The 12,318-nt window shown below is 46.3% G+C and overlaps 1 protein-coding gene across 1 annotated transcript; it reads right to left on the reverse strand.

Annotated features, from left to right (window-relative positions):
- Nucleotides 1–1,253: 1,253 nt before the first annotated feature.
- sik1 (salt-inducible kinase 1) lies at nt 1,254–11,302 on the reverse strand. The gene is made up of 14 exons (XM_084544264.1): nt 11,081–11,302; nt 10,442–10,638; nt 10,222–10,338; nt 7,243–7,306; nt 6,944–7,105; nt 6,307–6,431; nt 6,099–6,222; nt 5,776–5,996; nt 5,521–5,670; nt 5,318–5,428; nt 4,989–5,214; nt 4,646–4,900; nt 4,332–4,521; nt 1,254–4,084 (listed from the first exon to the last, which is right to left on the reverse strand). The coding sequence occupies exons 2-14, from the start codon at nt 10,592–10,594 to the stop codon at nt 3,565–3,567; spliced, it is 2,418 nt and encodes an 805-aa protein (XP_084400390.1). The 5' UTR covers nt 10,595–10,638; nt 11,081–11,302; the 3' UTR covers nt 1,254–3,564.
- Between the last annotated feature and the right edge of the window lie 1,016 nt (nt 11,303–12,318).

The raw sequence follows: 12,318 nt of genomic DNA on the forward strand, positions 1-12,318 counted from the left end.
CCTTTTAAGCTGAGACCTCACGAACAGCTCCCTGACGGCCGCATGCCAAATGTCAGGCCATATGTCACGCATGTAAATGTGTGCCGAGTGTATGTTCGAGGCGGCCCCTCACACCGTCAATCTGTGTCGCGAAGCGAGCAGCAAATCAACACCTTTCAGTCTGCTGAAATTTAAATAGAGTTGCCTCATTTTCTTGCCGTCTTATCTGACTGGAAATAATGAGCAAGCAGGGAGGGTGGAGGAGTGCAGCAGAGTTCACTTGGCTCGGGCCTGAGTTTGGCTTCTCGTTTGTCTGTTACGTCACTTGACTCCCACATTGCCTTTCCTGTCACACGTCAGGCACCTGTCTGTTCTTGGATTTATGAATAACCGGCCAGCAGGAGGGTCATCAGGGTTTGATGCATCATCAGCATCACTCTGAATTAGCACAGGGTGCTTGTGCATCACCAGCGTGCCTAATCATCACTTAGGGGAAAAGCATGAAGCGTTGTGGAGGGCCGGCGAAATAGTGGACGTCTGTGTTGTGTGATTTTGCATCAACTGTTTTCAATGTCACTGTTCAGGTCTGTTCCGTAATATGAGTATTAAAGATGTACAGAGATCAGGCATAACATTATGACCACCTTCCTAATATTGCGTAGGTCTCCCTTGTGCCTCCAAAACAGTTGTGGCTCATCAGAGAATGGACATGGGTCTTCTGAGGGTGTCCTGTGGTGTCTGGTAACAGAATATTGTTAGTGGGGGCCTTTGGGTCCTATGAGTTGAAGGGAGGGGCCTCTGTGGATCAGACTTGTTCCACTGCATCCCACAGATACTTGATCAGTTTGGGATCTAGTGAATGTGGAGGTCAGGTCAACACCTTGTGCTGCTTTTCATGTTTTCTGAGTTGTTCCTAAACCGATTTTGTGACTAGGTGGGTGGCACGTGTCTAAGTGACATAAGTAACACGAATGCAAGGTCCAAAAGTTTCCCAGCAGAGCATTAAATTGTCACAAGATGGTCAATGTAATTTACTTCTCCTGTCAGTGGTCATAATGTTGTGCCTGATCTGTGTATATCGACTCAGTGTGTATTTCTCATAGTATAAGATTAAACAAATGTACATACAGTTAAATAATAGTTTATGTTCAGATGCGGTTCAGGGGCGATAATCGTCCTGATGGAGTGAAGAAAGAAAGAAGTGTTTTCTGAGTCTCCGTGTGTTGAACCTGAGCACAAACCCCGCTTCCCGCTATCAAAAACATCCAACCACCGACTGTTTAGGAAGTGAACTTTATTTAAATAAATAGCCACATAAATAAACAATCTCTCTTGCGGAGCTAACATTTTCTCTCCTTCTCTACCTCTTTCTGTTTTCTTCCATCCACACACACACTCTCTCTCTCACACACACACACACACACAGGCATGCGCACACACAAAGACGTGTTCATGTTTACAGTCAAGTAACAAATCGGAAAAAAAACAAAAAAAAAAAACATGAAATACTTCTTGTTATCCAAAGTTTATCAAAAGGGTCATCTCAGAGATTTTGCATCAAGAGTCTTAGTGTTAATAATTTTATGATTTCTTTTTTTATATATACACCATGAGAAACAAACCCAAAAAAAAAAAAAAAATCAATAATAAGAAATATGAATAAAGTGCAAACCTTGCTACGGTTTAAACAGCAAGTTCGAAGGTCAAAGAAAGCATCGGAGGGGCGTCTGAGCGAGCGAGCGAGCGAGCGGCGGGTAATGGAGCCGCCCGTCGCTCGTTTCGGATCGGGAGTTTGTTCAGATAAAGGCACAAGTGATGGTAGCGAGTGCAATCAACCAAAAAAAAAACTGTTGGGCAGAAAAATATCAACACCTTCCCAAGTAAGATCCAGGTTTGGAAAAAATAAACACTGCTCCCCTACAAGATGTTTCACAGATATGATAGAACTAACTAACACTATTACACATCTCTTGTAGCTTTGTAATACGTCATCTGAACTGATCAGCTCGCTGCAGGTCACGTCTACCTATATCTACCCACTTTACGGGCAACAGAAGAAAGTTCAACTTCCTGCACAACATGGTATTGCTATCTTCTGACTTTTTATTTATTTATTTATTTTTTTGATCATTTTTTTCTTATTATTTTCTAGAAAAGTACAAAAAAATGAATACTACCATGGTCCTGATAGTAACAGCTAGAGATAATCAATAACAACACGCGTAGCATAAGGATTTTGGTGGCGGCGGGAGTTTTCCTCACAAAAGCTAAGGAGATCGTGTGAAAATGGCAGCTAGCCACCGCGCTACATCTTGAGACAGCATTCGAAAGTGAAACGTCAGTAGTGTGTCTTTGATAGATCACCAATCTCTTGCGCTGTTCGCACTTTGGTAAAACCCAAATTCCTCCTTACGGTTAAGAGAACTACGAGCGCGCCGGCAGGGAGGAAGAGCACGTTGGAGTTCCTCGAGGCTCTCTCCTCTAGGTCACTACAGCATCATGTTACCGGGTTACATAACGAGTACCTTTTCTAGTCAGCTAGCTAGCACAGCAAGGTCAAACACACTACAGGTGAGAAACAAACGAACCTCAGGCAAATATACACGTAATTTTGACCATGTCATGTGGCGCCTCATCTTTCCGTCTTATTCCCAAGTAAAATATTGCACTGTTCCCACTGTCTTTGTTCTGTCCATGTGAAAAAAAACAAAAAACAAAAATAAAGAACGGCTTTCCTCTGATATTCTGGTTGGTTTTTGCAGGTTTTTCCGAAGTTTCCAAATGGTTGCCTTGTTGCCTGAGGAGGTAGTAAAAGCATCTGACAAGGAGGTGCTCATCACATGAAGGGAATATGGACACGTATCCACACACGTAAGGTGCTACCAAGCTGACGGATGTACCTTTGTGCTTTGCTCAATCAGCGAGACACTGTCTTCATTCCGTTTTGGCTGACGAGGAGTCGCAGCAGTCTTTTTTGCAGCTTGAGGTAAAAGCAGCGTTTGCGTAGCTAAAAACAAAAAACAACTCACAGCTTCAGTACAGATCGACTCCTTCAGTGAACGTTTGTAAGCTTAGGGCACTATACTGCATGTTCATTGCACTGCTACAGAGAAATCAGTCTCTTCGGGAAGGCGAACAATGTCGGGTGGGGGGAAAGAAAGAGTTTTGGTCTTCTGTCCAGGCGAGTGAAAAAAAAAAAAATCACTGAGAACTTTTAACAATAATAATTAGGAAGAGGAAGAAGGAGCTTTCCTGTTTTCAAAGGAATCAAAACGTTAACTTAGACAGCATCAGTGAGAAATAAATGTTGGTTGACGCCAGCTCTCATTTCATTCAAGTCAAACGGAGAACTGGAGAAGAGTCTTTCAGTCATTATTGCTTCTCTGGCTGTTTGATACGGATTTAACGCCTCCTCCAGAGTTTGGTTATTGCTTAGTCTTTAGCTTATATGATTCAAAAACACGTGTCCGGACACATTCTCACATGTGTACCTCATGTTGTTACAGTCTTGCATCTGCTTTTTTGTTCTTCCTCACGTCTGCTCTCTTTTCTTCCGGGCTCGACGTCGAGTCACTTCTGACGTTTTTACTTCACCATCACGCAGCTACTGAGCTGCTGCTGCTGTCCAGACAGGCCCAGCTCCTGCATGTCAGGATTTGCGCGGGAGGCCGATCCGATGCCCCACACCGCCGGTTTGGGCAGGATGGTGAAGGGGCCTTGTGCTGCAGAGTGGAGCTGCTGCTGGAAGCCGGTGAAGGCGTGAGGGTGGGGTTGCTGGCTGATGTGCAGACGAGCCTCGAGGAGGTAGGCGGCAGAGGCCACGGGGGACAGAGTGGAGGAGTAGCAGGGCGAGGAGGAAGAGGTGCAGCCAGAGGAGGACGTCTCGAGGGGCTGCTGCCAGGGGCCGTGCTGCAGGCCCACCGCGGCTTGCTGAGGAGCCAGGGCGGTTTGGGTTGGGGTATCGAACAGGGGGGAGGACGCAAACACGGTAGTAGGTGGAGGAGAGGGTGACTGTTGGTGTGCCAGAAAGAGCAGGGGATTCTGGGTAGGGCCTGCCTGGGCGGCTTGGACCTGAGGCTGAGGTTGGTGCTGGATCTGGAGCATCCTGGAACACAGAGACAGAAGATCAGGCTCCACATCTATCTACATCTGTTCAAGACAACTGCACCCTCCCAAACCCGCTCTGAACACCAGCTGTTTGAGCTTCTTGCTGTTTCCTTGAAAGACCTAAAACCACACTCTAAGAATATTTGTATTCCCAGAAGCCCAAAAGGAGAACAATGTTTCTACTCTCTCTCACAAAACTTGTGATCTAATACGTCTAAAAACAGTGTGTCTTCAGTGTGTCTCACCTTTGCTGGTGCAGCACCTCCTCCAGCATGCTGCGGTGCTCGGAGAAGGCCGGACCCAGAGACCCTCTGCTGCCACGGTTGCAGGAGGTTGGTGGGACAGCCTGCCTCGTCAGACCCTTGATCTTATTTAATCCCAGGAGCCCTTTAGTGCGTGTGTTTTTCCTCAGCTGCTGGCGGAAAGCTTTGAGGCCTGCAGGAAGGCATGGGAACGAGTTACACAATGCTCCTTTGATCCTCTAATGTGACAGCAGATGTGAGAATAAAACGACGGGCGAGATAAGTGAGGAAGCGATTCCATGATCGTGTTCGCGTACCTTGTGTGAGGGAGGTGTCAGAGGCTCTGCGGCCCTCCTGGAAGCTGGCAGCGGGCAGGCTGCCCTGGGCCTGGGGCAGGAGGTGGGAGGAGAGAGCCAGTGGGGCTCCGGCAGGCAGCAAAGCTCCACCTTCAGCCCCTGAGGCCAGAAGTGTTGACATCTCGCCCACAGCAGCTTGCAAACTGGGGGCAGGACTGGATGAGGACTTCAGACAGCTGTCAGACGAGGCGCCATCAGAGGGACTGACCACTATACCTACAGGAACAGGACATGGTGTTAAATTCTGTCCAGCTGGCAGAATGAAGATTGATTGATGTGTGTTTTGTCAACATATCATACTAACATGGAGGGTTGCACTGGTGGAAACGAGCCGAAACTTCAGCCAGAGTGTGTCTGCGGGAGGTGGTGGTGGGAGGGAGCAGGGGCCCAAGAGTTTGTGTTGCCTCCTCCTCCTCCAGGTCCCTGGGTCGCACCTCTTCGCTGATGCTCGTCTCCAGCAGGCTGTTGGGTGAAATGGAGCGGTTCCAGAGCAATCTGTTCAGACTGGCCTCCACTGGAAACACCACCCGCTGAAAAGAGAAGGAGCAAGACGGTTAACCACTGAATGATAGCAGAGCAGGACGCAGTATTTACATTCAGTCTGTTAGTTAGAACAAGAAAAGCGCAGTTTACCTGGAACAATCCGCCTTGGTCGCACTCCACCTCCGAGTACACAGGAGGAGTGTTTTTGGCTGGGATTGAAAACGCCGTCGTTCTAAAACTGTCGGTGGACTCCATGATCACCTAGAAGCAGGCAGAAAGCACCGGGTATTTTAGACTTCAGGTGGAGGACTCGATCAGGACTAGTTTGAGCTTGCAGCAGTCGGAGTGCTGACCTCTGGGCCGGTGGAGTCGGAGGTGCTCCTGGGTCTCTGGGTCCAGGTTCCACACTGGCGGCTCAGCTGCTGCGTGCGATGCTCTCTCACTCTCTCCAGCAGCAGGTAGTAAATAGCGGAGAAGTGATTGTAGCTGCTGCTCTGCAGAGACTGCGGAGAAGAGCGGTGGATTAGTGAGTTTGCCGCTTTGTTTACTTTCTCTGCCTTGTAATGACAGATTACATCCATCTCTGCAACTTTTATCTGTTCAGTCACCTCGATAGTCCTCTGGCGGTCGATCCCCAGGGTGTTCATGATGCCCAGCACGGGCTCGCTGTAGTCGCCCAGGTTGGAGTTGTACTCCGTGAGGGAATGGCTGAGGGTCTGGTGGGCGGCCGTTGGGTCAGCCAGCATCCAGCGGTGTTGCTTGATCTGGGCCACGCTGATCCTCTTGGCCGGGTCCACCACAAGCATCTTACGGATCAGATTTTCACAGTCTGCAGGACACAAACAACTAATTAGTCTCTGACTGTGTGAAAGTTACACTGAATTAGTAATGAGCGGTAACTGCTGGGACGGATCGTCGGGGTAATGCACACCTTGCGACATGAAGAAGGGAATTCTGAATCGCCCCTCTGTGACTCTCTGTCTGAGTGCAGGAAGGCTGGGTCCATCAAAAGGCAGCGAGCCGCAGACGAGGACATAAAGCACGACACCGAGGCTCTGTGAAGAAAAGAGGACAATTTAACCACTGCTTTGCCTCACTATTTCAACAAACATGACTCAATTTCTTTGTTATGAGCTTACCCAAATGTCCAGCTGAGGACCCTCATACTCTTTCCCTTCAAACACCTCAGGGGCGGCGTAAGGTGGGCTGCCACACCATGTGGACAGAGGCTCCCCTGCGTTGTAGAAGTTTCCAAATCCGAAGTCTGCAGGACATAAAGAGGCATGCACAACAAGTTTGTTATTCAGACTTGTTTGTTTTACATTCCAGTGTGAGAAGCTTCAGGCGTTGCAATGCAAACTATTAACTGTCCACAGTGTCTTATGCAATTTGCGATCATGACGTTCAGAGACATCGGCGGGCCAGATCATTAACATAACATCTCTTGAACAAAAGATCAGTTGTCTCTGACTCCTCTGAGAGTGGAGCCATAAACTTTCTTCATGCAAGAACGTCTGTTTGTGTGCTAAATCCATTTCTTCTGGTTGACATTACTCTTGGTAAACGGGTGGATTATTCACATTTAATTAGCACACAGTCTGCACAGCAGTAATTTAACATGAATGGTTTAGCAGTCCCAAAGCAGCAAATACTTTCTTCGGGCCAAAAACAGGAAAATAACACAGAAACAGCAGCGAAGGAGCATCTAACGCTCATTGTACATCAGCTTCCTGCCATCAAAGCAGTAACCATGGTAACGGTAAATGGCAGACGTACCAGCCAGTTTGATATTCATGTTGGCGTCCAGCAACAGGTTCTCGGTTTTTAGGTCACGGTGAACGATGTGGTGTCGGTGGCAGTAGTCCACCGCCGTGAGAATCTGCCAGAACTTCTTTCGTGCCTCGTCTTCGCTCATACGTCCGTTTGAGGTCAGGTGGTCTGGAGGGAGGCGGGGAGGATATTTTAGTCAGCATGCGAGGCAGAAGCATTGTGGCGTTCACCGGTCAAGGCTGTCACAATCATCTGATTTAGCCTACATTCACAATTGCGAGCGAAGGGACTGAATGTGAACTCACCAAACATCTCTCCGTTCTTTGCATACTCTGTCACGATGTACAGCATGTCTTTGGTCTCCATGACCTAAGAGAAGGAAAAAACAACAACTGGGTCATTCACAGCTGGCGATGATGACTATATTTATGAGTAAAGTCTGTTCCACAACGTCTCAGTGCAGCCGTTCTGGTATGCATTTCTAGGAATGAGACATTTTCTAACCATCAAATTCCCCTTTTCATATTTCTCTGTGTCCGCGTTCCCTTCACAGAAAAAGCTGACACCCTGCCCTTCCATCAAATGCCCTCTTGCATAATCCTAACGTCAGCGACTTCCTGCAAGCATTTTTATCATGTCTTAAAAAAATGTTTACACACGTCACACAAGCCCAAAAGGAAGATGTGTAACATTCACACACGGGACCCAGCTGATCAGACGGCCCGGGAATGTTTTCTAGATACGAGTTGGATGCCGGATGCCGGTGTTGAATTTCAAACTTCCCCTATCTCCTTATTTCCAGGAAACTGACGGAAGACTTCACACGAGCCGTTCGCATGGTTCCCATCTTGTGTATGAAAAACAGAGTACGTGCAATAACTCCGGCGCACTTTATGGGAAGGGACAACACACTCTGTGGGACGGAAAGAAGCAGCTCCCAGCCCTTTGCTGGAGCTCCATTTCCCAGGAAAGCCCTCTGGGAAAAGAGCAGTTGAGCTGAAAGGTTCCACAACAAAGCCAAATTTATCAGATGACAAAGCCCTGTCTGGATAACGCCGCCGGCCGACTCTGAATTGAATGTCACCAAATTCCATTGACTGGTGAACCTTACTTCTTTTCAGCCACCAGGCTCCTTTCAGAAATGTGAGCGGGAGTGATTGAATACACACATGTCTCTAAGCGGGAAGTAGTCTTTATCTGTGAGATAGGGCAGCTCTCTGGGGCTCAGTCACCTTGAGGTGCAGCTGACGTCACGGCTGTGAAAAACAGGCTCGGCACGTCAAGGGCTCTCAGGCCATCCCAGAAGAAAGATTAACACTTTAACATCCGTATTCGCCACAAAGTAGATTTTTGAAGCTGCGAGTATAAAAAAAGATTTCAAAACAAATCAATGTGGGTTTGAACTATACTTACCGCCCCACCGGTGGCCAGCAGGGCAGTGTGCGACTGACAAGGTCGAATAGAGGCTGAGACAAACAGAGAGGGAGAGGCTTCATTGATCCTCGACTACAGAGGAAAAAAAAATGCATTTTTTTCCTCCCATGAGGCCGGCGAGAGAATGGAAGCAGCAGCTGATTTATCAGGCCAGAGGTCTCAAGAGCGCTCCCAAAAAACTGCGCAGACACTAAGAGGATGTAGCCGTGAGATCACAAGACCGTCTCATGCCACCGTGCTCCCCCCTTCGTACAGGAAGGAGACCAAGAGGTGCTGCAGCGGCGTGGGAGGGTTGCCTAGTACTATCGTCAATTACCGACCATCTGACTAGCATCACCTCAGAAAAGCCAAGGGGCGAGGAGAAATTAACACACGGGACGGAGACACATGCGCGCTGATGTCACCTCTAACACCTGGCGTCTGATCGTCTCTCTCTGCTTTCATGTCTAAATGAAACCGAGGTCATTGAGAATTAAACCAATTTAACTATTTTATAAATTCATTTTATCGCACCTCTAAATATTCCCTAACACAGAATTACCGCATCTACTCTAACATCCCCTGATTGGAAAAGCTTTTAAATACATGTCTTCATTCTCATTTGACTAATGAAGGAATAAAACATGATTTTTTTTTAATTTAATATTGACACATACTCATTATGTTAAAAAATAATACTAGGGCTGTGACAAACAGTAACTTTCATTTTCGATTCATAATCATTTCCATCTTGAAATTGCCCAATTTGCTCAACTACCGGTCCAACAGAAACATATTTAGTTTACGGCCACGTAATACGGGGCAAGAAGTTTAGATTATCACTGTGCATGAGGGGAAACATTGTTGGGGCTTCCCGGGAATAATGTCACGCTCTCATTTCTACAGCCCAGACATGATTTCACAGTAAGAGCTGCTCAGCTGCTTAAAATCGGATGTGAAGTAATCCATGCAAGGAGGGAAAAAAGTACATGACTAAACACAGGGACACAGAAAAAGACCACATTTTTTTTAAAAAAAAAAAAAGGAAAGGAAAGAAAGAAAGAAAAGGAAAAGGCGCTGTGTGTTTGTTTGCGTGGGTGTGTGTTTGTTTGTTTGCTGCCAGACGCGTGCCACAGCGCTTGGGAGGTCAGCTGAGTGGGAAAAAGCGGATTTTGTCTACTAAGACTTCGATTTGATTAGGAGTAAAGCAGCGCTTTGTGAGGAGGCCTTCACGTGACGCACAGACACATTGCACTTGGCTTTAACAGGTGCTAATTGGTCTTAACGTTCAGAGCTGTGGACGCGTCCTCAGCCAGCACTCTTCCCCGGCTGCTGTTTCCCCATATCACTCCACCATTATATAACTGGGAAAAAAAAATCTCCGAAACGCATTGTTCCTAGCGCTGACTGGTACCTATGAGTGTACTCACACTCTCACTCTCTCTTTCTGCAGCGCACACACACACACACACACACACAGAGGTCAAAAGGGATTGCACTAATGCTGGTGTGCTATACTTATGATTCAGTCTACTCCGAGTATCAGCTCAAAACCACAAGCTGGTATAAACCACTTTGATAACAAATGCCCATTATTTTTGCCACACACACACTCACACAATGACACTGCTGCATCTGCATATCTGTAATAATGACGCACAGCACTCTGCAATAAAACAATATTTGTCCCCGGCTTTGCAAATCTTTCCACACCAGAGCCTTTTTCTTCAATATTCATGCACGCATTCAGACGTGGAGCCAGCACAGACCACTCTGAGCGTTCAGCAACGGCGAGGATGTAACGCCGACTGAACAGCACAAATGCACGGCAAAAAGAAACACTGCAAGGTGGATTAAACAATAGTACACACCTGGTACAGTTTGATGATATGGGGGTGGTTCAGCAGCTTCATTATCTGCACTTCTCTGTAAATCTTCTCCAGGTTGGATGGATTGAGTCTGGTCTTATCAATGATCTTTATGGCCACCTGAGAAGAGAATTGACGTCAGAAAATTCTTTAGTCCAAAAAAAAATTTAAATAAATGAGGTGCATTGTCGAGTAATCGCAAATTAGGAGAAGAGCTGCTGACCTGCGTTTTGGTGACTTTGTGTTTGGCCAGCTTCACTACTGCAAAGTTTCCTTTCCCCAGAGTGCGGATGATCTCATAGAAGCCGACCTGCAGGGGCCTCCCCTGGGCAGGGGTGGACTGAGCCACCCGGCTGCTCTCTGTCATGATCACCATGTTGCACCAGGAGTTACGGCGTTGGGATGAATTAAGGCTAGTACCTGCAGAGGGTTGCATATTTAACATTACAGCATTCATTGCTGAGGGCGTATGATCTCTAAACACCATTAAATAAATAAATAAATATATATATATATATGATCAATGGGAGTAAGGTGCAGTCAAAAATTTCTTCGCAGTCCTGTTCTCAAATTAAATGTACAACAACTATTACATTTTTAAATGAGGTTTTAAAACTGATTGGTTTAAAAAGTTAATTCCAGTGAGAAAAGTAAAATAGAAAATGTAGGTGTTTTATTTTACGCTTGAATGAAAATAGTACAATAAAATATAAATAATAGAATAGAATAGAATAGAAAGCAAAAGGCTCTAATAGAACGGAACAGAAAGTAGAATACATGAGAACCCGGCTTCACTAAAACCGAATGAAACATTAGAAAATATTAAGCGGTGAAATTTGTGTTATCGGGCGTTTAGTCTTACCTTAAAAAGACATAAACCACCTTCTCTCGCAGTTCAGACAGCTCTCAAACAAAACGTAAACCATTCCACAACCAGAGCTCCGGGTCAACTGCGCAAATAAGGAGGAAAAACTGCGGGAAACACGCGCGGAGCAACTTTTTCCTCTCGTCTTCACTTTAGACAACAAGTCTTTTGGGCCCGGGACTGGGCTGCGGCCGATGTGTGCCTGTGAGCTCCGCCGGAATGCAGAGCGGAGGGCTTCGGCACTCACTGGGGGAACTCCTCCTCCTCCTCCTCCTCCTTTCTCCCTCCCTCCCTCCGCCACCATAACAAATTGATACCCACCTTATTAACGTCACACCCGCGTCAGAGCTCCGAGCTGGGTGCAAGGCAAGGCCGGACCCGAGCGCAAGGCACGGGTTGCCGGGCAACAGCGCGGCTCGGGCGCACGGTGACGCGAGTGCTGATGGAGGGGTTGCTTGGAGATGGGGACGGTGACGTCAGTCGTAGAGATGTGTCACCACGTGATGTTTCCCTGTGCCGGGCTGTTGCTCGCGGGCTGCCTCGCTCTCGCGCAGCAGAAAAGGCTGCGCGCGCGGCTGCAAGCAGGAAGAGAAAGAGAAAGCAACTGGTGTTCCTCGGATAGATGTTTTTTCATTGTTTACCCAACACTTTTCTATTCAACTCTATTTTATATATAAAAATACTTTATTCACTACATTAAAATACAATTTATATCAATAGATTTTTCAATGAATTTTACTTAAAGTACGCCATTAAAAAAATACTATACTACACTTTTTATACTTTTTCATAATTTTTATTTTAAGTTAGTCATCCATTTTTTTTCCTGATTAAATGTTGTTTTTTTCTTTGAAGCAGAAAGTTTTGAGGTTTTTCACCTAAAAAAAGGTTATTATTAACTGACTATCAAAGGAGTTGTTGATTAATTGTTAATTTAATTAAGACGATTGACTAGTTGATTTACTGTTTCAGCTGCATTTATTCATTTGTTCGTTACTGATACATGGATGAAGTAGGTCAAGATCGATGTGTCATTAAAGAAATATGTTCTCTACAATCTAGTCAGTCCGGTCACAGTGGCTTTATGACTTTCTAGTGATCATGTCATGTGCTGTGTGCGTCAAATTACTGTATGTGAGTAAAAATCCAAGCTTTGAACCAAGCTCCAGAGTCTGAACTTGCTAGGCGACAGGAATGCAGTGCTGGATCATGCAGTGTCAATAAAATGTTATGAT

This window comes from Chelon labrosus (genome assembly GCF_963514085.1).
Source record: "Chelon labrosus genome assembly, chromosome: 5".
Taxonomy (NCBI): domain Eukaryota; kingdom Metazoa; phylum Chordata; class Actinopteri; order Mugiliformes; family Mugilidae; genus Chelon; species Chelon labrosus.

Coding starts and splice junctions, on each gene's coding strand:
- sik1 (XM_084544264.1), bottom strand. CDS start 10,594: ATGGTGATCATGACAGAGAGCAGCCGGGTGGCTCAGTCCACCCCTGCC. Junction 5,215..5,317: donor ACCAAGGCGGATTGTTCCAG/GTAAACTGCGCT, acceptor TTCTCTTTTCAG/CGGGTGGTGTTTCCAGTGGA. Junction 4,901..4,988: donor CCACCAGTGCAACCCTCCAT/GTTAGTATGATA, acceptor CTGTTCCTGTAG/GTATAGTGGTCAGTCCCTCT.